Source organism: Hyla sarda, chromosome 3, assembly GCF_029499605.1.
Source record: "Hyla sarda isolate aHylSar1 chromosome 3, aHylSar1.hap1, whole genome shotgun sequence".
In the NCBI taxonomy this organism is placed as follows: domain Eukaryota; kingdom Metazoa; phylum Chordata; class Amphibia; order Anura; family Hylidae; genus Hyla; species Hyla sarda.
This window is the reverse complement of record NC_079191.1, coordinates 180,592,007-180,619,580: the sequence shown is the minus strand read 5'-3', so window position 1 is coordinate 180,619,580 and position 27,574 is coordinate 180,592,007. Positions and strand designations below refer to the sequence as shown.

Sequence of the window (27,574 nt, the reverse complement as noted above, 5' to 3'; positions counted from 1 at the left end):
TATATTGTCCCTCATGCTTCCCATCTATTGTGCCTTACACCTCCGATATATTATGCCTCTTGTTATTCATATATTGTCCCTCATGCTTCCCATCTATTGGGCCTTACACCTCCCATATATTATGCCTCTTGTTTTTCATATATTGTCCCTCATGCTTCCCATCTATTGGACCTTACACCTCCCATGTATTATGCCTCTTGTTATTCATATATAGTCCCTCATGCTTCCCATCTATTGTGCCTTACACCTCCCATGTATTATGCCTCTTGTTATTCATATATTGTCCCTCATGCTTCCCATCTATTGTGCCTTACACCTCCCATGTATTATGCCTCTTGTTATTCATATATTGTCCCTCATGCTTCCCATCTATTGTGCCTTACACCTCCCATGTATTATGCCTCTTGTTATTCATATATTGTCCCTCATGCTTCCCATCTATTGTGCCTTACACCTCCCATGTATTATGCCTCTTGTTATTCATATATAGTCCCTCATGCTTCCCATCTATTGTGCCTTACACCTCCCATGTATTATGCCTCTTGTTATTCATATATTGTCCCTCATGCTTCCCATATATTGTGCCTTACACCTCCCATGTATTATGCCTCTTGTTATTCATATATTGTCCCTCATGCTTCCCATCTATTGTGCCTTACACCTCCCATATATTATTCCTCTTGTTATTCATATATTGTCCCTCATGCTTCCCAACTATTGTGCCTTACACCTCCCATATATTATTCCTCTTGTTATTAATATATTGTCCCTCATGCTTCCCATCTATTGTGCCTTACACCTCCGATATATTATGCCTCTTGTTATTCATATATTGTCCCTCATGCTTCCCATCTATTGTGCCTTACACCTCCCATATATTATGACTCTTGTTATTCATATATTGTCCCTCATGCTTCCCATCTATTGTGCCTTACACCTCCCATATATTATGCCTCTTGTTATTCATATATTGTCCCTCATGCTTCCCATCTATTGGGCCTTACACCTCCCATATATTATGCCTCTTGTTTTTCATATATTGTCCCTCATGCTTCCCATCTATTGGACCTTACACCTCCCATGTATTATGCCTCTTGTTATTCATATATAGTCCCTCATGCTTCCCATCTATTGTGCCTTACACCTCCCATGTATTATGCCTCTTGTTATTCATATATTGTCCCTCATGCTTCCCATCTATTGTGCCTTACACCTCCCATGTATTATGCCTCTTGTTATTCATATATTGTCCCTCATGCTTCCCATCTATTGTGCCTTACACCTCCCATGTATTATGCCTCTTGTTATTCATATATTGTCCCTCATGCTTCCCATCTATTGTGCCTTACACCTCCCATGTATTATGCCTCTTGTTATTCATATATAGTCCCTCATGCTTCCCATCTATTGTGCCTTACACCTCCCATGTATTATGCCTCTTGTTATTCATATATTGTCCCTCATGCTTCCCATATATTGTGCCTTACACCTCCCATGTATTATGCCTCTTGTTATTCATATATTGTCCCTCATGCTTCCCATCTATTGTGCCTTACACCTCCCATATATTATTCCTCTTGTTATTCATATATTGTCCCTCATGCTTCCCAACTATTGTGCCTTACACCTCCCATATATTATGCCTCTTGTTATTCATATATTGTCCCTCATGCTTCCCAACTATTGTGCCTTACACCTCCCATATATTATTCCTCTTGTTATTCATATATTGTCCCTCATGCTTCCCAACTATTGTGCCTTACACCTCCCATATATTATTCCTCTTGTTATTAATATATTGTCCCTCATGCTTCCCATCTATTGTGCCTTACACCTCCGATATATTATGCCTCTTGTTATTCATATATTGTCCCTCATGCTTCCCATCTATTGTGCCTTACACCTCCCATATATTATGCCTCTTGTTATTCATATATTGTCCCTCATGCTTCCCATCTATTGTGCCTTACACCTCCCATATATTATGACTCTTGTTATTCATATATTGTCCCTCATGCTTCCCATCTATTGTGCCTTACACCTCCCATGTATTATGCCTCTTGTTATTCATATATTGTCCCTCATGCTTCCCATCTATTGTGCCTTACACCTCCCATGTATTATGCCTCTTGTTATTCATATATTGTCCCTCATGCTTCCCATCTATTGTGCCTTACACCTCCCATGTATTATGCCTCTTGTTATTCATATATTGTCCCTCATGCTTCCCATCTATTGTGCCTTACACCTCCCATGTATTATGCCTCTTGTTATTCATATATTGTCCCTCATGCTTCCCAACTATTGTGCCTTACACCTCCCATATATTATGCCTCTTGTTATTCATATATTGTCCCTCATGCTTCCCAACTATTGTGCCTTACACCTCCCATATATTATGCCTCTTGTTATTCATATATAGTCCCTCATGCTTCCCATCTATTGTGCCTTACACCTCCCATATATTATGACTCTTGTTATTCATATATTGTCCCTCATGCTTCCCATCTATTGTGCCTTACACCTCCCATATATTATGACTCTTGTTATTCATATATTGTCCCTCATGCTTCCCATCTATTGTGCCTTACACCTCCCATGTATTATGCCTCTTGTTATTCATATATTGTCCCTCATGCTTCCCATCTATTGTGCCTTACACCTCCCATGTATTATGCCTCTTGTTATTCATATATTGTCCCTCATGCTTCCCATCTATTGTGCCTTACACCTCCCATGTATTATGCCTCTTGTTATTCATATATTGTCCCTCATGCTTCCCATCTATTGTGCCTTACACCTCCCATGTATTATGCCTCTTGTTATTCATATATTGTCCCTCATGCTTCCCATCTATTGTGCCTTACACCTCCCATGTATTATGCCTCTTGTTATTCATATATTGTCCCTCATGCTTCCCAACTATTGTGCCTTACACCTCCCATATATTATGCCTCTTGTTATTCATATATTGTCCCTCATGCTTCCCAACTATTGTGCCTTACACCTCCCATATATTATGCCTCTTGTTATTCATATATAGTCCCTCATGCTTCCCATCTATTGTGCCTTACACCTCCCATATATTATGCCTCTTGTTATTCATATATTGTCCCTCATGCTTCCCAACTATTGTGCCTTACACCTCCCATGTATTATGCCTCTTGTTATTCATATATTGTCCCTCATGCTTCCCATCTATTGGGCCTTACACCTCCCATATATTATGCCTCTTGTTATTCATATATTGTCCCTCATGCTGCCCATATAGTGACTCTCGCCTCCCATATATTATGCCTCATGACTTTCATATATTGTCCCTTATGCTTCCCATATGTTGTGCCTCTTGCCTATTGTATGCTTCATGCTGCTGATATATTGTTCCTCATGCCACTCAAATATTGTTCCCCGTGACTTTCATAAATTGCCCCTCATGCTTTTAATATTGTGTCTCAGCCTCCCATATATTTTCCTATATCCAGTATAGTGTCTCATTCTTCCCATATATCATGCCATATATATGACCAGTGAAACAACTCCCAGCATACCCTTACCACAGCCTAGCTTTAGATCATACTGCAGCTGTAGTTTCACATGGTAAAAACTTCTTTAGCAACATTTTCAATATACAATGGTCTTTTCTGGACAATTGTAACTTGAGACCAGACTCAACATACAATGCTATTGACAGTCCAGATCTGCGAAACGTGTCAATGGCTGGAAGAACTGACCAATCAGAAGGGGCATTCACTGGTAAAACACCTGTACAGTGACCCCTTGACCTACGATGGCCCCGACATACGATAATTTCAACATGCGATGGGCTCTCAGAGGCCATCGCATGTGTAAGGCAGCATCAACATACGATGCTTTTGTATGTCGGGGCCATTGCATAAACGGCTATCCGGTAGCGCTGACTGCTTCAGCTGCCACCGGATAGCCGTTTACGGTGCCCCGTGCCCTGTGCTGACGATCACTTACCTGTCCTCGGGGCTCCGGCGCATCCTCTTCGGGATCCCCTGCATCGTCAGCGCTCTCCATCGTCATCATTACGTCGCTGCGCACGCTGTCCCGTCATCCAATAGGAGCGGCGTGCGTAGCGACGTGATGGTGGGACCGAGAGCAAGGTTGCTGGGGAAGCAGAGGCCTTGCCGGAGCGTCGGGGACACCTCGGGGACGCGGCGACAGCGATGGACAGCAACATCCCGGGCAGCGGTGACAAGCGGTGACGGTCCGGAGCGGCGGGGACAGGTGAGTACAACTTCCTCTAACAGTGGTCTACAACCTGCGGACCTCCAGATGTTGCAAAACTACAACACCCAGCATGCCCGGACAGCCAACGGCTGTCCGGGCATGCTGGTTGTTGTAGTTATGCAACATCTGGAGGTCCGCAGGTTGTAGACCACTGTCCTATACTTTACATTCCACTGTCCTATACTTTACATTGCACGGATCCCCGATGGTTTCAACAAATGATGGTCCGTTTGGAACGGATTACCATCGTATGTTGAGGGACCACTGTATTACTGAAGTGTATCCAGTGACTGGCTGTCTGGTAGTGCCCCCTACAGTACATGTTCTGTACTACTCTTTACCTGTGCCAGGGTTAGCTGCACCAGGTGAGGACGGCTCTATTTTACTTTGTTGGGACACTGTGTACTATACGAGACCCTGAAGAAGCTCTGGTCCTCTACATAGACAGTGATTTACAGCTCCCAGCAGTTGAGTGGCAGGAGAAGTTTTGGGTCACCAGTTTAAGTAATCAATGAGGATTCCGAGGATGTTTTCTGCTGCAATACCACTGTAAAGAACCATTCCATGTAATATAAAAAATACTAGCAAATAATACCAATTTTTAGACATGTTTTTCAAATTCCATTTATAGTCTGTTCAGCTAAATCTTAGTTATATATATATATATATATATATATATATATATATATATATATATATAACTATCTGCCTCTGGAAAAGTTGGATTATAACAAATGTGGTCAAGTTTACCACCAAGACTCTAAATAGTCAAAGCCATGCAACAGTAACCCACTACCTTTTTGGCACCCAATATAACTATCCATAGTTGTTGGCAGTCTGAGAAATTTTGTTGATACCCCGGAGGAAGCTGATAAGGTAGTAAGGGTATGTTTTGGAAGTGTAGTGAGTTTCCTGCAGGATTTCCTAAAAGTAAAATCTGCAGCAAACCTTATTGAAGTCAATGTAATCTTCTGTGGAACATCTATACCAGTGGTCTTCAACCTGCGGACCTCCAGATGTTTCAAAACTACAACTCACAGCATGCCCGGACAGCCATCGGCTGTCCGGGCATGCTGGGAGTTGTAGTTTTGCAACATCTGGAGGTCCGCAGGTTGAAGACCACTGATCTATACTAATGCATACTATTTTGTTAAAAAGAAAAAGCCACAAGAACTGCACAGTGGAGTACAAAATGGGGTAGTCTTTGTGTGTTTTCATTTTTTGGCCAAAAATATTTGTGTTTGAGGGAAGCCTCATAATGGTTTTTAATCAGCTTTCCAAAATATACCGGCCAGGATATTCTAGTGAACTGGCGATCTGAAATATGAACTGGAACAGGAAAAAATATTAAATTAGTTTTTCTGCTGTTTTGCATTAAAGCTGATTTACAGTATTATGACAATTCTACAACTTTCTATTACACTACACTTTTATGTGTTTGAATTCTTTACCATTATTTGCCTTCCTCTTAAAGGGTAACTTTCATCAAAAAAAACTTTTGATATATTATAGATTAATGTATGCAGAATATGCTTCTTTCTATTTAATTTTCCACTTTGAAAAATGACCACAAGGGGTCTCCCTACCAGTCCTTTTTTTTTATAGATTTCAGACTCATGCTGGAGTCCTAAATCTCAGACTGCAGCCGGGACATAGACAAACTCAGCACTGCTCCCTGTCAGGGAGTTTGTCTGTGTCCCGGCTGTAGTCTGAGATTTAGGACTTCACCATGAGTCTGAAATCTATTAAAAAAAAGGACTGGTAGGGAGACCCCTTGTGGTCATTTTTTTCAAAGTGGAAATTTAAATAGAAAGAAGCATATTTTTTAATAACATTCTATTGGAAAGTTATTCTGCATACATTAATCTATAATATATCAAAAGTTTTTTTGATGAAAGGTGCCCTTTAAAGAAACCAGAGACTGAATACCATACCTGCTCTGCACCATACTTAAGTAAACTTTTATTATATCACTGTAACAAGTTTAGCCAACTTTCTAGCTCATTTTATCAGTGACATAGCTGGTTAGTTTTTATCTAGGCACAATGCCATTACATATTTCCGATTACTATCACATGCATTTATCAATTTACAACATGTACTTAATATAAATGCCCAAACGGTCACATAAGGCTGAATGCTGGGAGTGAATTTCAGGTTACTGGCACCTGTTTGCACATAGGGCTGTTATCTCATCTGTCTCCATACCCCAACAATTTATGTCAAGGTTCATACCCGTATTTCAGATAAGACCAGAGGTGTGGTTTTTGCTGTGTACGTGTGTGTATATTTGTATCACTGCCCTATAAAGTTTTGCTCACCTGCTCTGCTTTTGACTATTGGCAATTAGACTCTGAATTACAGTAACAAAATATTTATTGTACAACTAACAGACGTATTCCATTTGTATTACATACAGTATGATATATTGAACATTTTAGTTATCAAATTACATTTCTTCATCTACGTCTTCTCCAGTGAGCTTTGCCATTTCTGCTTTATCCCCAGCTAGCTGGTAACAATCTCTTCCTAGTCTGTTACCCCAGCGCCTGTGCAGAATAAGAGTTATCCAGAACAGTACACCCATTAGCCCTGCATCTAGTGCCAGGTGCCAACAGTAAAAAGTGGTGAGAAACATGTGATTAGCAGGGTCTCCTGAGTCCCAGGCATGACCTGTTGGTGGACAATATAAAATAAAGGCAGCGTGAAGCAACCATGTCCCTTGCACATTCACTAGTAAAGCTTTAGCAAACCAGAGTTCCCGATGGTTTGGCTGCCAGATTTCCACAATCATTATCAGACAAGTCAAAGCAGTAGTGATCAGCAGCAGATAGTGGACTTGTACCTCTACTGCCTCTTTTCCATGATTATGGAACTTCAAGAGCAGCGTTGTAATGAAAAAAGCAGAAGTTGTCCCAACATGTTCAAGCAATGGCCATCGTTTCTGGAGGCACGATTGACTCACAATATCTAAGACCCCGCTAAAACAAAAGAAGCCATACATGGTAGCATGTTGCCATTCGCTGGGGTGTTGAAAGTGATATTCAGGATCATCTGATCGGAAGAAGCGCAGTTTCTGCACTCCTGGTGGAAAGAAAAATTCTGCTAAAACAGCCATAAAGCCATAAATCAACTTCATTAATGCCTCTATGGGCAACTTCTTCCAGTATTTTTGATTCGTCTTTGGTTGAGGACCATATTGAACACGACATCCATTCAGCACCATCCAAGAGTAGCGAATAGTATACAGTAAACCAAAAGATAAAAACGCTAGCCCAGGAGAAATGTGTCCAATAAAGGTCCCCATTGTGTAAATGCAGAGGCTAGTACTGGACTAGATCAATAGATTGCACTGAAAGAAAATAGGTCACAGGTTTCTTGAGTTCTTTAATTCTTCAGTGTGGAGAGTTCTTCACTTGCAGTGCTAGGTTAGAAAAGTCACAGGGATATGTTGTCAAAGAATGTGAATCTGCAAGTCAGAAGTGAGATTTTAGAGCTTCACAGATTTAGCAGGTGGAACAAAACAAAGTCAAACAAGTTTTGGAAAAACCAACCTGGCATCTGCAATGTCTGCGTTGGCTTTTATGTTCCTCTGTTGATGTATCCTTTTCTAATTTGTCTTTCTGTGATGGCTTATTGTTAGCAGTCTCTTTGTGGTCCTTCTGATGCACAGTTATCACTCCCTGGTATATTGCTTTCTTAGAGATGCAGAATTCTTCAATCTTGAGTAGACAGGGTATATTGTTAAGCTTGTGGTGAGCACAGCAGCCTCTTGGGAATCAGTGCACTCAAGTGCCCATGAGTTTTTGTCAGCACATAGAAATGCATGTAAATCGCATTAACAGCAGTATGAAGCGTTTCCTCTCTCAGTGACAGTAGTTTGCAGAGTAACAGGTTTATAGACACCTGTTGTCACATGGACACACCCTGCAAGGTTGGGCAATTTCTGTCACAATGACTTAACATCGAAAGGGTGTGTGATAAAGACAGAAATATACAAAGTTAACTGTCGACATTAAATCTGGAAAGGAAAAGAAAACAGGTTTGAAAAGGGCTTAAGACCGGATGAAAACGTAACAAACAAAAGCTTATACAGAAGTGTCTATACCTCTGGATTCTATGCACACATTTAGAAAGCTAAGTTTTAAATAAAAGAAAGGCAGACATGTAGGATGGGACCAAATACCAGAAAATCGTTGCACTGAATTAATCATTTGCTTTGTTTTACTGTGTTACTGGTACTTATTTTGTGCTGGCATGGAATATGTCTTATTTGTCTAATTGTACTTTCACTAAAAGGGTATTCCTATTTCAAAAAAGTATCCCAAACCCACGGTATATGGGACAACAAGATGACTTGTAGGGGTCCGATCGCTATCCCTTGTAGGGGACCCCACTGATCCCAAGAATGTGGAAAAAATTGTCCCTGGAATTCATTCTATATGGGGCCCACAAACAATACTGAGCTCAGCACTCCAAAATGTGGGGCAGCCCCATAGAAAATGAAAGAAGCACTGGCTGCACATGCACGGTGCGTGCATGTGCAGCCAGTGCTTCTTTCATTTTCTATGGGGCTGCCACACATTTCGGAGTGCTGAGCTCAGTATTGTTTGTCGGCCCCATATAGAATGAATGGAGTGCTGGGCGTGCACAAGCTGTGCACACCATTTATTCTGGGGACAATTTTGCCCCAGTTCTTGCGATCGGTGGGGTCGGGGTCCCAGTCAGCTTGTTATAAGAGATAACTTCTTAAGATGGGACTATCCCTTTAATTAGACAGTTTTATTTATATCCCCCAATATTTATCTTCTAGAGACTTACATGTAACTGTTAGACAGTGTAAACTTAGACTGGACCATCTAAGAATGAACCATTTTTATAACAGTGGCTCATGCTGAAAGGGCATCTTCAGACTGTCTAGTCTAAGTTACCACCATATATCAATTGGCTAAGTTTTATGCCACAAATGTTAGCAAGGTGTTCTCCTTTTCTGAGAAACCATGCCCACTCTCATTGAAAATGTGGCGCATGTCATGCAAGATAGTATTTTTTTTTTGCACAAATTGCACCAGATGTTTGCTCACTTTTTATATATTGTAGCACTCTATTTATTATTTTTCATAAACTACCCTGGCGAACAACCATATTGGAGATATAAGACTTTTGTAGGCTCTGGTATAAGCATTTAATTCTCGGACCCAGTCAGCACAATGCCTTGGGCCGACCCTGCTAAAAAGCTCAATGAAGTGCCTACAGTGTCCCTGAAAACCTATGTAATTGGATTCTCCCATGAGAACAATATTGATATACACTGCTTAAAAAAATAAAGGGAACACTTAAACAACACAATGTAACTCCAAGTCAATCACACTTCTGTGAAATCACACTGTCCACACAGGAAGCAACACTGATTGACAATCAATTTCACATGCTGTTGTGCAAATGGAACAGACAACAGATGGTAATTATAGGCAATTAGCAAGACACCCCCAATAAAGGAGTGGTTCTGCAGGTGGTGACCAGACACCACTTCTCGGTTCCTATGCTTCCTGGCTGATGTTTTGGTCACTTTTGAATACTGGCGGGCTTTCACTCTAGTGGTAGCATGAGACGGAGTCTACAACTCACACAAGTGGCTCAGGTAGTGCAGCTCATCCAGGATGGCACATCAATGGGAGCTGTGGCTGTCAGGTTTGCTGTGTCTGTCAGCATAGTGTCCAGAGAATGGAGGCGCTACCAGGAGACAGGCCAGTAGATCAGGAGACGTGGAGGAGGCCGTAGGAGGGCAACAACCCAGCAGCAGGACCGCTACTACAAATGTGCATGTGTCCACTCAAACAGTCAGAAACAGACTTCATGAGGGTGGTATTGATAAGGATGACCATTACAATATTGATTACTGATCAATATATATATATATATATATATATATATATATATATATATATAAATAGATATATATGCTTCAGAAAAACATTATTTTCCTTATGAGACATATCAGATTGCTATTTGCTTGTGACTAAGATGAAGACCTTCGGACGAGGCCAAAAGAAGCAAGATAAAGAAGTTGGAAGTTAGAGACAAAACATTTGAAGAAAAATAGACTATGCAGAAGCACAGATACAGTATGCTGAGGAGATATATACCAACATTTTGTCTAGTGTTTATTTCTTGTGTCAACACTCAGCAGTATACAGTGGCAGTCACGCACATTTTAAGGCCTAACATTTTAAGAGGAAAGTTCAGTAATATCTGTACCCCTGTTCATGATATTTAGAGATTCTCTGGTGTCTGGTATTGTGCCAAGGGACTGGCGCAAGGCGAATGTGGTGCCAATCTTCAAAAAGGGCTCTAGGTCTTCCCCAGGAAACTATAGACCGGTAAGTTTAACGTGCATTGTGGGTAAATTGTTTGAAGGACTTATAAGGGATTACATACAGGAATACATAGGGGATAATAGTATTATTATAAGTGATAGCCAGCATGGGTTTACTAAGGATAGAAGTTGTCAAACCAATCTAATTTGCTGTTATGAAGAGGTGAGTAGAAGCCTTGACAGAGGAATGGCTGTGGATATAGTGTTTCTGGATTTTGCTAAAGCGTTTGATACTGTCCCTCATAGACGTCTGACAGTTAAGTTAAGGTCTTTGGGTTTGGAAATTTTAGTTTGTAACTGGATTGAACACTGGCTCATGGATCGTACCCAGAGAGTGGTGGTCAATGATTCGTACTCTGATTGGTCACCGGTTATTAGTGGTGTACCCCAAGGTTCAGTACTGGGCCCGCTGTTGTTTAATTTATTTATCAATGATATAGAGGATGGTATTAACAGCTCTGTTTCTATCTTTGCAGATGACACCAAGCTTTGTAGCACGGTACAATCTATAGAGGAAGTGCATAAGTTACAAGATGACTTGGATAGACTAAGTGTCTGGGCATCCACTTGGCAAATGAGGTTCAATGTGGATAAATGTAAAGTTATGCATCTGGGTACTAATAACCTGCATGCGTCGTATGTCTTAGGGGGGATTAAACTGTCAGAGTCACTGGTAGAGAAGGATCTGGGTGTACTTGTAGATCACAGACTACAGAATAGCATGCAATGTCAGGATGCTGCTTCCAAAGCCGGCAGGATATTGTCATGTATCAAAAGAGGCATGGACTCAAGGGACAGGGACATAATAATCCCCCTTTAAAAAGCATTGGTACGGCCTCACCTGGAATATGCTGTTCAGTTTTGGTCGCCTGTACATAAAAGGGACACTGTGGAGCTGGAAAGGGTGCAGAGACGCGCGACTAAACTAATATGGGGCATGGAACATCTTAGCTATGAGGAGCGATTAAAGGAGTTACAATTGTTTAGTCTTGAGAAGAGACGTTTAAGGGGGCATATGATAAAAGTATATTAATGGCCCATACAAAAAATATGGAGAAAAACTGTTCCAGGTTAAACCCCCCCAAAGGACGAGGGGGCACTCCCTCCGTCTGGAGAAGAAAAAGTTTAGTCTCAAGGGGCGACACGCCTTCTTTACCATGAGAACTGTGAACTTATGGAACAGTCTACCTCAGGAACTGGTCACAGCAGGAAAAATTTACAGTTTTAAAACAGGATTAGATACATTCCTGGAACAAAATAACATTAATGCTTATGAAGAAATATAAAATCCCATCCCTTCCCCAATATCGCACCACACCCCTACCCCTTAATTCCCTGGTTGAACTTGATGGACATATGTCTTTTTTCGACCGTACTAACTATGTAACTATGTAACTATGTAACCAGCAGCCAACCTTAACAGTATGAGGACCAGATGTCCACAGGTGGAGGTTGTGCTTACAGCCCAACACCATGCAGAGAACACCAAGATTGGCAAATTCGCCACTGGCACCCTGTGCTCTTCAAAGATGAAAGCAGGTTCACACTGAGCACATGTGACAGACGTGACCGAGTCTGGAGATGCCGTGGAGAATGTTCTGCTGCCTGCAACATCCCCCAGCATGACCGGTTTGGCGGTTGGTCAGTAATGGTGTGGGGTGGCATTTCTTTGGGAGGCTGCACAGCCCTCCATGTGCTTGCTAGAGGTAGCTTGACTGCCTTTAGGTATCGAGATGAGATCCTCATACCGAGATGAGATCCTCACACCCCTTGACCCCACGCCCGTTCCCAGACCTGAATCCGATTGAGCACATCTGGGACATAATGTCTCGCTCCATCCACCAACGCCAACATTCAGGAGCATGCCCAGGCATTGTAGGGAGGTCACATGGGCACGTGGAGGCCACACACACTACTGAGCCTCATTTTGTCTTGTTTTAAGGACATTACATCAAAGTTGGATCAGCCTATAGTGTGGTTTTTCACTTAGATTTTGAGTGTGACTCCATATCCATTTTTCCATTGATAATTTTTGTGTGATTTTGTTGTCAGTACATTCAACTATGTAAAGTCGAGAGTGTTTCATACGATTAGTTCATTCATTCAGATCTAGGATGTGTTATCTTAGTGTTTACCTTTATTTTTTTGAGCAGTGTTAAAGAGATTCTGACAGCCTGTTCACCCCCACTAAACCCAATATACTGGGTTATAGTGTGGGTGAACAGCTTTACAAAGAGTGGTCCCTTGCATGAATCCGTTTAGTACTTGCAGAGTTATGACACTGTAATCATCCTGCTGCATTGCACAGCTCTGTACTATGGAGGCAAAGAGTCGGTTCCCCTGCCTCCTCCATGTTTATCATCTGGCCTGCCCCCGTCATGAATATGCTAATGAATGTTGGGGGTGAGCGCTCTGCTCTCTGAATGCTCAGCCCCAGCATTATTAGGATAATCATGATCGGGGCAGGCCGGATGGATAATATAGAGGAGGAAGGGGATGTGCAATGTATCTAAAAGATTATAGTGTCATAACTCTGCAAATACTAAATACTCTTTGTAAAGCTGTTCACCAACACTATAACCTAGTATATTGGGTTTAGTGCAGGTGAACAGGGTGTTAGATTCTTTTTAAACAGCCTACTAGATATACTACTAGCATTTGTTGAGTGCACTGAATTAGGAGCATATGCCTATTCTCAAGCTTGCCACTGAAACTTTGCTGTAACCGCCACTGACAGACTTTTTCCTTTTACACATTAGAGCATGTAATTTTCTGGCGGTCTGTAATAAAATCTATGGATGCAGCAGAGCTGGGATGAAACAGATTACACTGCACAAATACAGGATACTACAATAATGTACTAATGTAGACATGTATTTCTAAATAGCTAAGGCTCCTTTCACACTATGAATTTATCAGTTTACAAACTTACTGCATGCAGTAATCTTTCTGCCACGATGTCCCGTCACTGTATAACGCCCGTAATGAATTACGGGCATATACGGGTGCAAACGGGCAGTTACAAAACCCCATAGGCTGCAATGCAATTTAGTCACGGCCGTCAGGGGTTTTGTAACTGCCGGGTTTTGCAGCTGTAGTAACGGAACATGTGACAGAAGTTTGTAAACTGAGAAATTCATAGTGTGAAAGGAGCCTAACCCATTAAATCTCTCCTAACCAATCAAGTGTGCTATTGCTTAGGAATGAATGAAAGGCCACATGACATATGTACATGCACCTGATGTACATTCACCTGAATATACATGTGCAGCTATTTGTGAAGAAAAATAACATCCAACTTGTGCAAAAAATATTTATTGCATAATTCTAAACTGGCAATAATAGGGTATTAGTCCTTAGCTCAATATCAAAAAGATTAAATGGTGGATGTCTGGTAACAATAATAGAGAAAAAAGGACATGATAAAAATATGTTGTTTATTATAAGATATTAAATAATGCGTTCCCGCAGGGCCCTATGGTAGCGCACAAATGGTTAAAAGATACAATAAAATATGAAAAAGCAGTTGAATATTACACTACAGGGCGGACATGAATGGTACTGATAATACTCTCAATTTCAATGTATCTAATATGGCTGCCAGCCATATAATGATACACTAGATGTAACTATTGCATATAGTGCTACACTTATCAGAGTGATAGTGTATCTGGTACGCACAATGGTACAATAGGAACGTTCCTCCTGGAAAGAAAATGGCTTTGTGTCAAAGAAACCTTCTATGCAATAGATATACAAAATATCCTGTAAATGGTGTAAATGGCAGTCCTGTAGATGGTAAAGTTGTATCCTGTAAAATAAATCCTCGGATTGTCCTGAGAAAATATCCTGTAATATAATCATATGCTGTAACAGGTATGGCATGCAAATCAGTTTGTATAATGAATATTGAAGCTAGATCGCTGTTACTGGTTTTTCCATTCCACATTCAAGTTGTCTGCAAAAGAAGTATAATGGCTGGCACAGTTGTGCCACTCACCGCACCGCTGGTAGGCAGATGGGCGACGGTCAGATGCGCTCTAGCCGGGGCGGCGTGATGGTCGCAAGATGTGCAGCCACTCTCACCGGCGAGCTGTCCCTTGGCGTCTGACGTCACAGGTCAGCTGATGGCAGGTCAGCTGACCTTGTGCGTGAGGCTGGTAAGCACTGGATAACGTTGGATGTAAATGGTAAGTGCAGATAGAAGTATTATTCCAATGGTGGAGGGTTCTATACCGGTTTGGCAGATGGATTTCAATGCAGAACCATATAGTAGGTGGATAATGGATGGTAAATGGATAAAGTCTCTCCAGAGAGGAACTCTCCGCTAAATGCTTGTATAGCCGCAGCTGTAGTGTGAACTGGATAAACTTGCAAGGCTCAATCACAGTCACCAAACGCGTTTCGGGGTTCAAAGCACATTAGTAATACCCCCTTCTTCAGTGGTGTATGACCATATGCGGTCCCTGCTCGTTTTTATAAGCCTCCAAATAATTGGGATTACACCTAAGACCAGGTAAGGAATAGTGGCATGAACTCTGACTATAGAGTAAGTGAAAAAAATCAGACATGGATGATAAATCTAGGTAAGAAAATATACCAGCACGGGTTCCTATAGTATAGGGGGAGAGCTTTTAGTTAACCTCGCTCATTTATTGTGGTTGAGCTACACATATCTGTTCACAATATAATTCTAAACTGATAAACTGATAATTCTAAACTGTTAAAAATGAGAAAGTCAGCATGTTTTTAGTAAATGTTCTTAAAGCAAATATATATATATATATATATATATATATATATATATATATATAAAAACCTTCCAGTGTAAATACTGTTTCTATATATAATTGATAAGGTGCCAAAATGGTGTTTCTATGTAACCACATGTAACTATATGTCATAACAACGGAGTTAATAGTAGACTGGAGAACACACAGTGAATGTTTGCACTCATTGTTAATGCACACATGGTTCTTTGTGGCGTTTCTGTGGTTAATGTTTAATTAAAAAAAAAAAAAACACAACACATGAGAGTAGGAAGTTTCTGTCTTGTTACCCTGTCCCAGGATATGTCTTCTACCTAAACATTTCTCATTGAGGGAGATTTATCAAGGGATTTAGAGGGGTTTTGCGACTTTTTTTTCAAAGTCGCACAAAAGTCGCAAACTGCAGCTCCGCTCCCCAGCCACACGCCTGCATCTACTACCTGCCTGCAAGCTATTGCAGGACTACAACTCCCAGCATGCCCTTACAGTGAGGATATGCTGGGAGTTATAGTTCCAACAGCTTGCCGGCAGGTGGTAGATACGGGCGGGTGGACGAGGACCGGAGCCGACCAAGAGGAATATGAAATAACGGCACTGTTACTTCATTTTTCCCCAGGCGGGCCAGTGATTGGCCCAGACCTCCTGGCCAATCACAGCTGTCAGCGGGAAATATGAAGTTACAGTGCCGTAACTTCATCTTCGCTGCTGGCAAACCAGGGAGTGGAGTGCAATGCCGCCCACTTCCCTGGCTTTCCTGTCACCCGCTGGGAGGACATGCTGGGAGTTGTAGTTGCGCGGCGGGGGCGGATGGCAAGCTTTTCCCTCGCCCGCACATCTCTCGCCCACACAGCACAAGCACAAAACAACTCCCAGCAGAGGTGTAGCTTGTAGCTTCTGGGCCCCGATGCAAAATCTGAAACAGGGCAACATATGCCAATTATAACACTTGTCTCTCATGGAACAGATGTGCTTTGGGGCCTCCTTAGGTACCAGGGCCCTGGTGCGACTGATACCTCTATAGCTACACCCCTGACTTCCAGCATGCCCTTACAGTAAGGATCTGCTGGGAGTTGTAGTCGCGGGCGGGAGATGTGCGGGCAGGTGACAAGCTTGTCACCTGTCCCCGCCGCCCAACTACAACTCCCAGCATGCCCACACATCTCCTGCTCGCACTGCACGACTACAACTCCCAGCATATCCTTACAGTAAGGATATGCTGGGAGTTGTAAACGTGCGGCGCAGGCGGGAGATGTGCGGGTGAGTGACAAGCTTGTTACCTGCCCACCTACAACTCCCAGCATGTCCTTACTGTAAGGGCATGTTGGGAGTTGTAGCCGTGCGGTGCAAGCAGTTAACTAGCTTCCCTGGCTTGCTTATCACCCACATGCACATATCCCACCAGCCCCCGTCGCAAGAATACAAATCCCAGCATGCCCTTACAGTGAGGACATGCTGGAAGTTGTAGTCGTGCAGCGCGAGCTGGAGATGTACGGGCGGGTGACAATAAATGTACTTACCTACTTTCCGTGTTTATTTTTTTCTTCTCATTTCAGATCTGTGTATCCTGTGGACTACTTTGGATTCGGTGAACTACATAGATGACCAGCCTTTTTTTTTGTTGTTTAATGTTAATAAAATGGTTAACGAGGGCTTGTGGGGGAAGGTTTTTTTGGGGGAATAAAAGTATTTTAATCCCTTAAGGACCAGAGTGTTTTCTGCACATCTGACCACTGTCACTTTAAGCATTAATAACTCTGCTTGCTGCTCTGCTACTTTTACTTTTCATTCAGATTCAAAGATATTTTTTTCAAGACATATTCTGCTTTATGTTAGTGGTAAATTTTTGTCGATACTTGCATATTTTTTGGTGAAAAATTCCCAAATTTTATGAAAAAATTGAAAATTTAGCATTTTTCTAACTTTGAAGCTCTCTGCTTTTAAGGAAAATAGATATTCCAAATAAATTATATATTGAATACCATATACAATATGTCTACTTTATGTTGGCATCATAAATAGTGTTGAGAGGCATAGGCCATATTTGAATTCGCAATATTTCGTGAATATATGGACGAATATTTGTCATTTATTCGCTAAATTCGCATATTTGTAATATTTGCGTTTTTTTCGCATATGCGATAGAAGCAGTAGAAGTACAAGTCATACAAGTATCATCTATCAACATGATTCGCAGCCAATTTGCGAGGAAGGAAGAAAGAATCATCATCAGTGTAAGTATTTTCGCATTACTTTTGTAGTTGTATCTTGTGAATTTATGTTCGCACGCGCAAATTTATTTTCGATATACTCGCGCATGAGAAAAGCTTGCAAAACTACAACTCCCAGCATGCCCAGACAGCTGTCTCAGCATGCTGGGAGTTGTAGTTGCGTACCTCCAGCTGTTGCATAACTACATCTCCCAGTGCATGCTGGGAGTTGTAGTTTTGCAACAGCTGGAGGCACACTGATTGGAAAATACTGAGTCAGGTAACAGAACCTAACTGAAGGTTTTCCAACCAGTGTGCCTCCAGCTGTTGCAAAACTACAACTCCCAGCATGCACGGTCTGTCAGTGCATGCTGGGAGTTGTAGTTTTGCACCAGTTGGAGGCTCCCTGTTTGGGTAGACATTGCATTATGGGCGTTCTCCCCAGCAGAGAGCGCCAAAAATGTCATAACCAATTTTTTTTTTCTTCTCATTTCAGATCCCTTTATGAGGATTACGGAGAATTCGATGGATTACGGCAGATTAACTGGATTTTTTTCTTTTAATAAAATGGCTAACGAGGGCTGTGGGGGAGTGTTTTTTAATTGAATTTTCAGGGTTACTAGTGAAGGCTGTCTTATAGACGGAATCCATTACTAAGCCGGGGCTTAGTGTTAGCCCCAAAAACAGCTAGCGCTAACCCCCAATTATTACACCGGTACCCACCGCCACAGGGGTGCCGGGAAGAGCCAGTACGAAGAGACCCGGAGCATCAAAAATGGCGCTTCTGGGCCTAGGCGGTAAAAGGCTGGCGTTATTTAGGCTGGGGAGGGCATGTAACACTGGTCCTCACCCACGTCAGACTGTTGCTGCTTGGTTGGTATCTGGCTGAGAATAAAATAGGAACCCTATGCGATTTTTTTTCCCCATAAATAAATAAATAAATAAATAAAAAAACGCATACGGTTCCCCTTTATTTTTATTCACAGCCAGATACCATCCAAGCAGCAACAGCTTGATGTTACCAGGGTGGGCGAGGACCATTGTTACTGGCCCTCCCCAGCCTATATAATGCCAGCCTTTTACCGCCTAAGCCCAGGAGCACCATTTTTGAAGCTCCGGGCCTGTTGGTACCGGCTCTTGCCGATACCCCTGTGGTGAAAATGATCTTATTTTTAGAAAAAAATCACTCCCCCACAGCCCTCGTTAGCCATTTTATTTAAAAAATCCAGTTAATCCACCATAATCCATCGACTCCGCCGTAATCCTCTGATCTAAAATGAGAAGAAAAAAAAATTGGTTATGACATTTTTGGCGTTCTCCACTGGGGAGAACGCCCATAATGCATTGTCTACCAAAACAGGGAGCCTCCAATTGGTGCAAAACTACAACTCCCAGCATGCACTGACAGCTGGCTCCAGGGGAGCATTTTTGAAGCAGCTGCCCTCGGTGAAGTAAGTAAACCCTAACAGCAGAGGTCTGGCTATCAACAAAATTAGAGAAACAGAGCCGCACATCCACCATTTGTATTTTGATCTACTTGCTTCTCAGCCCAATTTCCAATTTGTTGTTATACATTTTGATCAAAAAGTACAAGCCCACTCGCCACGTCAAGGCCACCTATTCAGAGTGGGTCCCTAATCTAACACTGGTGTAGCACTGTGCAGCGACCACTGCCTCCGCAACACCAAGCTAACAGGGGGAACGACCCAGTGGCCAGACAGCCCCACTGGCCCCTGGCTCTGGGTCACACAACTCCACAGACAAAGCATCACAGAAACAATGGCCGCCTCTGAGAACCACACCAGTGTGAAACCTACCATGTGCTCCCTACCAGAGGGCTGGGAGAATGTTAGGAGGAAACCCTTATGCTGTCTCCTACTAATTAAAAACGCATGGGCCGAATGGGTGCTGGCCATAGAAGAGGGAGAGACTACAATGTACAACAAAAATAGAGAAACATAGCTGCACATCCACCATTTGTATTTTGATCTACTTGCTTCTCAACAAATTATCAAAAACTAACAGGCCTCTGGCAGGGACCACTTTGTAGGTATTCACACTGGTGCAGGGCTCTGCGGCGGTCATTGTTACTGTGGTACTTTGTCTGCCAGGTGGAGTAGCCCGGAGCCATTCTCCATTTTTGCTTTAGATTGGTCTGGTTATGGTTTAAGAATTTGTGGTGCTGGAAGCAAGGTCCGCTCTCTCTCCTTTTTTTCTTTTTGTATATTCCCGTTGTCAAGTGATCGGGTAAAGTTCCACTACACCAGAGAGATTGCAGCGGCCAGTGAATCCCCAGCTTATGATACGCGATCTCCCAGCCTGCCAGGACAGTCAATGGGCCCTAAACCTTCAGCTGTTGCAAAACTACAACTCCCAGAATGCACTGACAGACCATACATGCTGGGAGTTGTAGTTTTGCAACAGCTGTAGACACACTGGTGGGGAACCACTGAGTTAGGAAACAGACTCTAGCTCATTGATTCCAACCCATGTGCCTCCAGCTGTTGCAAAACTACAACTTTCAGCATGCACTGACTGTGCAACATCTGGAGAGCTACAGTTTGGAGACCACTGTATAGTCGACCACAGTTTTAACTCCGGTTGGAAAAGCGCATACGGGGCAAAAATGAGCCGACCTGAGTGAACGTTTCACTCCGGTCAGCTCATTGAAATGAATTACCATACGGCGCATACAGCCGGGATACGGGAGCGCACGGTTTTAGCTCCTCCCCAGCTGTATGCGCTCCCGTATGGGTAAAAACGTGGTGTGAACCCACCCATAGCGAAGGGGTGGGATACTTTCCTATTGGTTGCTGGGTATGTTGCTAATCTCTGACAACTGTATTTGCATCATTCTCATTGGCCCACAAGCTAAAAGAAGGGAGGGATCAATATTCGCCCGGCGATCTCACACAGTAGTATTAGAGCCTTCTTTAGACCACACAAGCTGGAAGCAGAGAGGGAGGATCACTGTTATGTGTACTGTGAAAAAAAAAAAAGCGATATTCGCGAATAAAATTTGCATTGCGAATATTCGCGAGCAACACTAATCATAAAGTTGACATGTTTTTACTTTTGAAAGACAACAGAGGGCTTCAAATTTCACCCCTCAAAGTATTCAAAATGACATTCAGAAAGCGTGTTAACCCTTTAGGTGTTTCACAGCAGCAAAGTCAAGGAGAAAATTCTAATTCTTCATATTTTTTACACTGGCATGTTCTTGTAGGCCCAGTCTTTGAATTTTTACAAGGAGGTAATAAGAGAAAAAGCTCCCAAAATTCGTAACCCAATTTCTCTCGAGTAAGGAAATACCTCATATGTGAATGTCAAGTGTTCGGCGGGCGCAGAAGGGAAGGAGCAACAATGGGATTTTGGAGAGTGAATTTTGCTGAAATGGTTTTTGGGGGGCATGTCGCATTTAGGAAATCCCTATGGTGCCAGAACAGCAGAAAATACCACATGGCATACTATTTTGGAAACTACACCCCTCAAGGCACGTAACAAGGGGCCCAGTGAGCCTTTACACCCCACAGGTGTTTGATGACTTTCTGTTAAAGTCGGATGTGTAAATGGAAAAAAAACATTTTCACTAAAGTACAGTTTTTTCCCAAATTTACCATTTTTACAAAGGGTAATGGGAGAAAATACCCCCCAAAATTTGTAACCCCATCTCTTTTGAGTATGTAAATACCCCATGTTAGGACGTAAAATGTTCTGCCGGCGAACTACAATGCTTAGAATAGAAGGAGTCACATTTGGCTTTTGGAAAACAAATTTTGCTGAAATGGTTTTTGGGGGGCATGTCGCATTTAGGAAGCCCCTATGGTGCCAGAACAGCAAAAAAAAAACACATGGCATGCTATTTTGGAAACTACACCCCTCAAGGAACGTAACAAGGGGTACAGTGAGCCTTAACACCTCACAGGTGCTTGACGACTTTTTGTTAAAATTGGATGTGTAAATTGCTGTTTCTTCCCCAAATTTTTAATTTTTACAAGATGTAATAGGAGAAAATGACCCCAAAATTTGTAACCCCATTTCTTCTGAGTATGGAAATACCCCATGTGTGTACGTCAAATGCTCTGCTGGCGCACTACAATGCTCAGAAGAGGAGGAGCACCATTGAGCTTTTGGAGAGAGAATTTGTTTGGAATGGAAGTCAGGGGTCATGTGCATTTACACAGCCCCCCGTGGTGCCAGAACAGTGGATCCCCCCACATGTGACCCAATTTCGGAAACTACACCCCTCACAGAATTTAATAAGGGGTGCAGTGAGTATTTACACCCCACTGGCGTTTGACAGATCTTTGGAACAGTGGGCTGTGCAAATGAAAAATTACATTTTTCATTTTCACGGACCACTGTTCCAAAAATCTTTCAGACACCTGTGGGATGTAAATGTACCCCATATTACATGAGGGGTGTGGTTTCCAAAATGGGGTCACATGTGGGGGGTCCATTGTTCTCGCACTATGGGGGCATTATAAACACACATGGCCTTCAATTCCGGACAAATTTTCTCTTCAAAAGCCCAATGGCGCTCCTCCTCTTCTGAGCATTGTAGTGCGCCAGCAGAGCACTTTACATCCACATATGGGGTATGTTCTTACTCAGAAGAAATGGGGTTACAAATTTTGTGGGGCAGTTTTCTTATTTTCCCTTGTGACAATGAAAAATTTAGGGTAACACCTGTGGGGTGTTAAGGCGCACTTTACCCCTTGTTACATTCCGTGAGGGGTGTAGTTTCCAAAATGGGTTCACATGTGGGTATTTATTTTTTTGCGTTTATGTCAGAACCGCTGTAAAATCAGCCACCCCTGTGCAAATCACCAATTTAGGCCTCAAATGTACATAAGGTGCTCTCACTCCTGAGCCTTGTTGTGTATGCCCACATATGGGGTATTTCCGTACTCAGGAGAAATTGCGTTACAAATTTTGGGGGTCTTTTTTTTCTTCCTTTTACCGCTTGTGAAAATAAAAAGTATGGGGCAACAGCATGTATGTTAGTGTAAATTTTTTTTATTTTTTTTACACTAACAGGCTGGTGTAGCCCCCCAAAATTTGTAGTGCAATTTCTCCTGATTCTATGCCAGTGATTCCAAACAGAGTTGCCTCCAGCTGTTGCTAAACTGCGAGCATGCCTGGACAGTCAGAGGATGTCCGGAAATGCTGGGAGTTGTTGTTTTGCAACAACTGGAGGCTCCGTTTTGGAAACACTGCCGTACGATACGTTTTTCATTTTTATAGGGGGGGGGGACAGTGTAAGGGGGTGTATATGTAGTGTTTTACCCTTTATTATGTGTTAGTGTAGTGTTTTTAGGGTACATTCACACTGGCAGGAATTATGGTGAGTTTCCTGCTAGGAGTTTGCGCTGCGGCCAAAAATTTGCTGCAGCTCAAACTTGAAGCAGGAAACTCACTGTAAACTCGACCATGTGAATGTACCCTCCAGCTGTTGCAAAACTACAACTCCCAGCATGTACTGACAGACCGTGCATGCTGGGAGTTGTACTTTTGCGACAGTTGGAGGCACACTGATTGGAAAACCTTCAATTAGGTTCTGTTACCTAACTCAGTATTTTCCAACCAGTGTGCCTCCAGCTGTTGCAAAACTACAACTCCCTACATGTACTGATCGCCAAAGGGCATGCTGGGAGATGTAGTTATGCAACAGCTGGAGGTACTCAACTACAACTCCCAGCATGCCGAGACAGCTGTTCGTGCATGCTGGGATTTGCAGTTTTGCAACATCTGGAGGGCTACAGTTTAGAGACCACTGTATAGTGGTCTCCAAACTGTAGCCCTCCAGATGTAGCTAGGCAACTCCGTAGGAGCTTCCGTAGGATCCAGGGAGCCGCATGGTCGCCCTCTGCTTCCGCCTCTGCTGGACCTTTGGTGCCAGTCCCTTTCAGTTCCCCCGTTCTGCCCGGACAACAGTGGGTGAGCAGAACGGGGGAACCGAATGTTAACTCCCCCACCCCCAATCTGCTATTGGTCGTCGCTTCTGAACAACCAATAGCAGGGATAGGAGGGGTGGCACCCCTGCCACCTCACTCCTATCCCTTCAGGGGGATCGTGGGTGTCTTGGACAACCCCGATTCCCATTATTTTCCAGGTCACCAGAGACCCATATGACCCGGAATCGCCACAAATCGTCGGTGTGAATTCAGCTGCGATTTTCGGTGATCACCGACGTGGGGGGGGGGAATGATCTCAGGACCCCCCTGGGCATTTGCACGGGGTGCCTGCTGATAGATATCAGCATTCACCTCGTTCCGGTCCCCGCCCGTCAAGCGGCGGGGACCAAAATTCCCACGGGAGTACAGGTATGCCCTTGGTCCTTAAGTATCAGGGAGCAAAGGCATACCTGTATGCCTTTGGTCCTTAAGGGGTTAAACGTGAAGTGTTTATTTTTTTTTTTTTACTTTACAGGCTTAGTAGTGGAAGCTAATAGACGGAGTCCATTGCTAAACTAGAGCTATTGCTAAGCTAGCGCTAATCCCCAATTATTACCCTGGTGCCCACCACCCCAGGAGTGTCGGGAAGAGCCGGTACAAACAGGCCCGCAGCATGAAAAATGGCACTTCTGGGCCTAGGCAGTACAAGGCTGCCATTATTTAAGCTGGATAGGGCCAGTAACAATGGTCATCACCCACTCTGGTAACGTCAGGCTGTTGCTGCTTGGTTGGTATCCGGCTAAGAATAAAAATAGGGAAAATCAAACACGTTTAAAAAAAAAAATAATTATTATTATTTATTAGTTTATGCAAAAAATGTGTGGGGTTACCCATATATTCAGCCAGATACTAACCAAGCAGCAACAGCCTGACGTTACCAGGGTGGGGAGGACCAATGTTACTGGCCCTCCCCAGCCTTAATAACATCAGCCTGTTACCAATTAGGCCCAGGAGTGCCATTTTTTTTATGCTCCAGGCCTGTTGGTACTGGCTATTCCCAGTACCCCTGTGGGGGTGGGTACTAGGGTAACAATTGGGGGTCATAACTAGCTGTTTTTGAGGCTAACGCTAAGCTCTGGCTTAGTAATGGACTTCGTCTATAAGACAGCTTCCACTACTAAGCCTGTAAAGTAAGCCTGTAAAAAAATAAAAAATACAACATGTTTAAAAAAACTTTTATTCCAAAAATCACTCCCTCACAAGCCCTCGTTAAAGGGGTTGTGCGCTGCCCTGCAGTTCGGAGCTCCGCTCACAGCGTCCGGAAGTTCATTACTCCGAACGCTGTGTGCGGGCTTCCGTGTTCGCGGCCGGTGGGCGTGACATCACGCCCGGCCCCTTCGTGATGTCTCGTCCGCCCCCTCGTGACGTCACGCCCGCCCCCTCTACCAAAGTCTATGGGAAGGGGGCGTGACAGCGGTCGCGCCCCCTTCCCATAGACTTTCGTTGAGGGGGCGGGCGAGACGTCACGAAGGGGCGGGCAAGACGTCACGAAGGGGACGGGCGTGATGTCACGTCCGCCGGCCGCGAACACGGAAACCCGCACACAGCGTTCGGAGTAATGAATTTCCGGACGCTGTGAGCGGAGCTCTGAACTGTAGGGCAGCGCACAACCCCTTTAATCATTTTATTAATATTAAACAAAAAAAAGCTGGTCATCGACATAGTCCTAATCCAAAGTAGTCCTCTTCATAGATGGATCTGAAATGAGAAGAAAAAAAACAAACATAAAATGGGTTAGTACATTTAAGAAAAAGTGGTTTAAAAAGTTTACTAAACACACACATTATACAGTATATATTGCACATTTTTTTTTACAGCTGGGGTTAGGCTGGGTTCACATATGTCCGGCATCCGGCATAGGTGAACTCAGCCTAAATCTCAACGCAACTGATGCCAACGTACGTCAGTTGTCATCAGTTGTATGGCATCTGGCATACATTGTTTCTTGCACCGGACAGGGGAACATGGCAAGCTGCGTTCCCCTGTCTGGTGCGGTCTGGGTGTTCAACTATCCAGTGTAAAAATTGGGACGCTGGATGATTGGGATTCTGTGAACTATCCCATTCCAATTAATGGGATCAGTTCCTGCATCAGTTTCCCTCCAGTGCATGCCGGAGGGAAACAATGCCGGACAACTGATATATGTGAACCTAGCCTTACAAAGCGGTGTTCTGAAATCATTTATTGGTTTTTGCTTATGTGTGCTAAAAGAATGATATTCTAATGCGATTTATTGTTTTTGGCTTACGTGTGCCAAATTTATCAACCCCCTGTGATAGTATAATAAATATGTCACACATAAGCAAATAAAATAAAAAAATGCTTACCAAAGCAAACAATGATGAATGTCCCCCATTTGTTTATGGCATTAGGGAAAAGGAGTGAAACAATAGGGGTAACTCAAAAAGGTATTACCTTCCCCTTCCTCAGATCAGTAATCTAGTGATAACTTTTGGAGTTGGCGTATTTTCTGCAGCTGATTTTGCTACCCACTGACCTCAAAAACCCTTATCCAGCCTTACAATATTGATGGTATAGCCTCAGTTGCGGCATCCATGGATTGGACTTGTTCCTCCAACATATCCACAGATTCTCTGCAGCTATTTTTATTTTATTTTTTTAAAGGTATGCGTCAAAGTAACCGTCACATGAATGCCAAGGCCCAAGGTTTCCCAACAGAACATTATCCAAATTTGACTTTTATAATTTTTTTAAGGGTTGATGCAAAAAAAATAAAAAATAAACATTTTTAACAATGTTTAAGATGAATTATGAATACCTTATTGTGAACAGAGGATGGCTGCAGTTCTCTGCACAGTTTGTGCCTGGGTGCAGCACTGTATATAGTAAAATTTAAAGGGGCCCATCAATAAACCACCACTGAGGCCCTTTCACTTTCAGGACTGTAGGTAATCTAAAAGGGATGGACTTTCCTAGAATTATACTAAATTGTCAATGGATACATCTGCGTGTGACTGTAAATAAATGTATGGATAAAGAGGGGGATAGATCGAATACAAATACAAATAAAGAGCAGCAATCAATACACAAAAGTGACCCACTGTCCAATTCATCACACAAAGCTACCCTCTTTCATTGTTCAGTTCTGATGGTTCCCATTATATGCATTTTCTACAGGGGACAGAGGACTGCATGAGCATTACAACCAGTCTGTAGATACACAGCCCTGTATGCAGCAAGCTTTTCTATCATAGCTAGCAAGTTTTTAGCTTTTTTTGCTACTTTAGCCATTCTGTGGCATAGGACCAGACAGGCTAGTCTTCTCTTCCCACATATGTTAATGACTCGCAGGTTCCACGCTAGTCCCTTCTTGGCCTACTTTTTGTGGATACTTATCACTGCATACCTGGATCACGCCATAAAACCCTATGACTGTTGTTAGAGTTGCTCAGATTCCGTACATCAGCATAAATGACTTACGGTATTTTTCGCCGTATAAGACGCACTTTTTCTTCCCCAAAACTGGGGGGGAAAAGTCGGTGCGTCTTATACAGCGAATACACCCCTATCGCGGCGGTCCCTGCGGCCATCAACGGCCGGGACCCGCGGCTAATACAGGACATCACCGATCGCGGTGATGCCCTGTATTAACCCTTCAGACGCAGCGATCAAAGCTGACCGCCGCATCTAAAGGGAAAGTGACACTAACCCGGCTGTTCAGTCGGGCTGTTCGGGACCGCCGCGATTTCACTGAATAGCCGGGTTAGTGCTTACAGGACACCGGGAGGGACCTTACCTGCCTCCTCTGTGTCTTCTCTGTTCAGGGATCCCCTGTATGGCCGGCGCTCTCCTTCCTCGTCATCACATCATCGCGTACGTGCGTCGGCGTGCGTAACGACGTGATGGCGGCGACGGAGAGCGAGGATACCCGGCCGGCAGCAGAGACGTTCCGGAGCAACGGGGACACGGCGACAGCGATGGAGCGACATCCAGGGCAGCGGTGACGGGTCCGGAGCAGCGGGGACACGTGAGTATTATAAGACGCACCCA

The 27,574-nt window shown here is 43.3% G+C and overlaps 1 protein-coding gene across 1 annotated transcript; it reads right to left on the bottom strand.

Annotated features, from left to right (window-relative positions):
* Nucleotides 1–6,703: 6,703 nt before the first annotated feature.
* Nucleotides 6,704–8,023, bottom strand: LOC130360686 (transmembrane epididymal protein 1A-like). The gene is made up of 2 exons (XM_056563236.1): nucleotides 7,809–8,023; nucleotides 6,704–7,723 (listed from the first exon to the last, which is right to left on the bottom strand). The coding sequence occupies exon 2, from the start codon at nucleotides 7,559–7,561 to the stop codon at nucleotides 6,704–6,706; it is 858 nt and encodes a 285-aa protein (XP_056419211.1). The 5' UTR covers nucleotides 7,562–7,723; nucleotides 7,809–8,023.
* Between the last annotated feature and the right edge of the window lie 19,551 nt (nucleotides 8,024–27,574).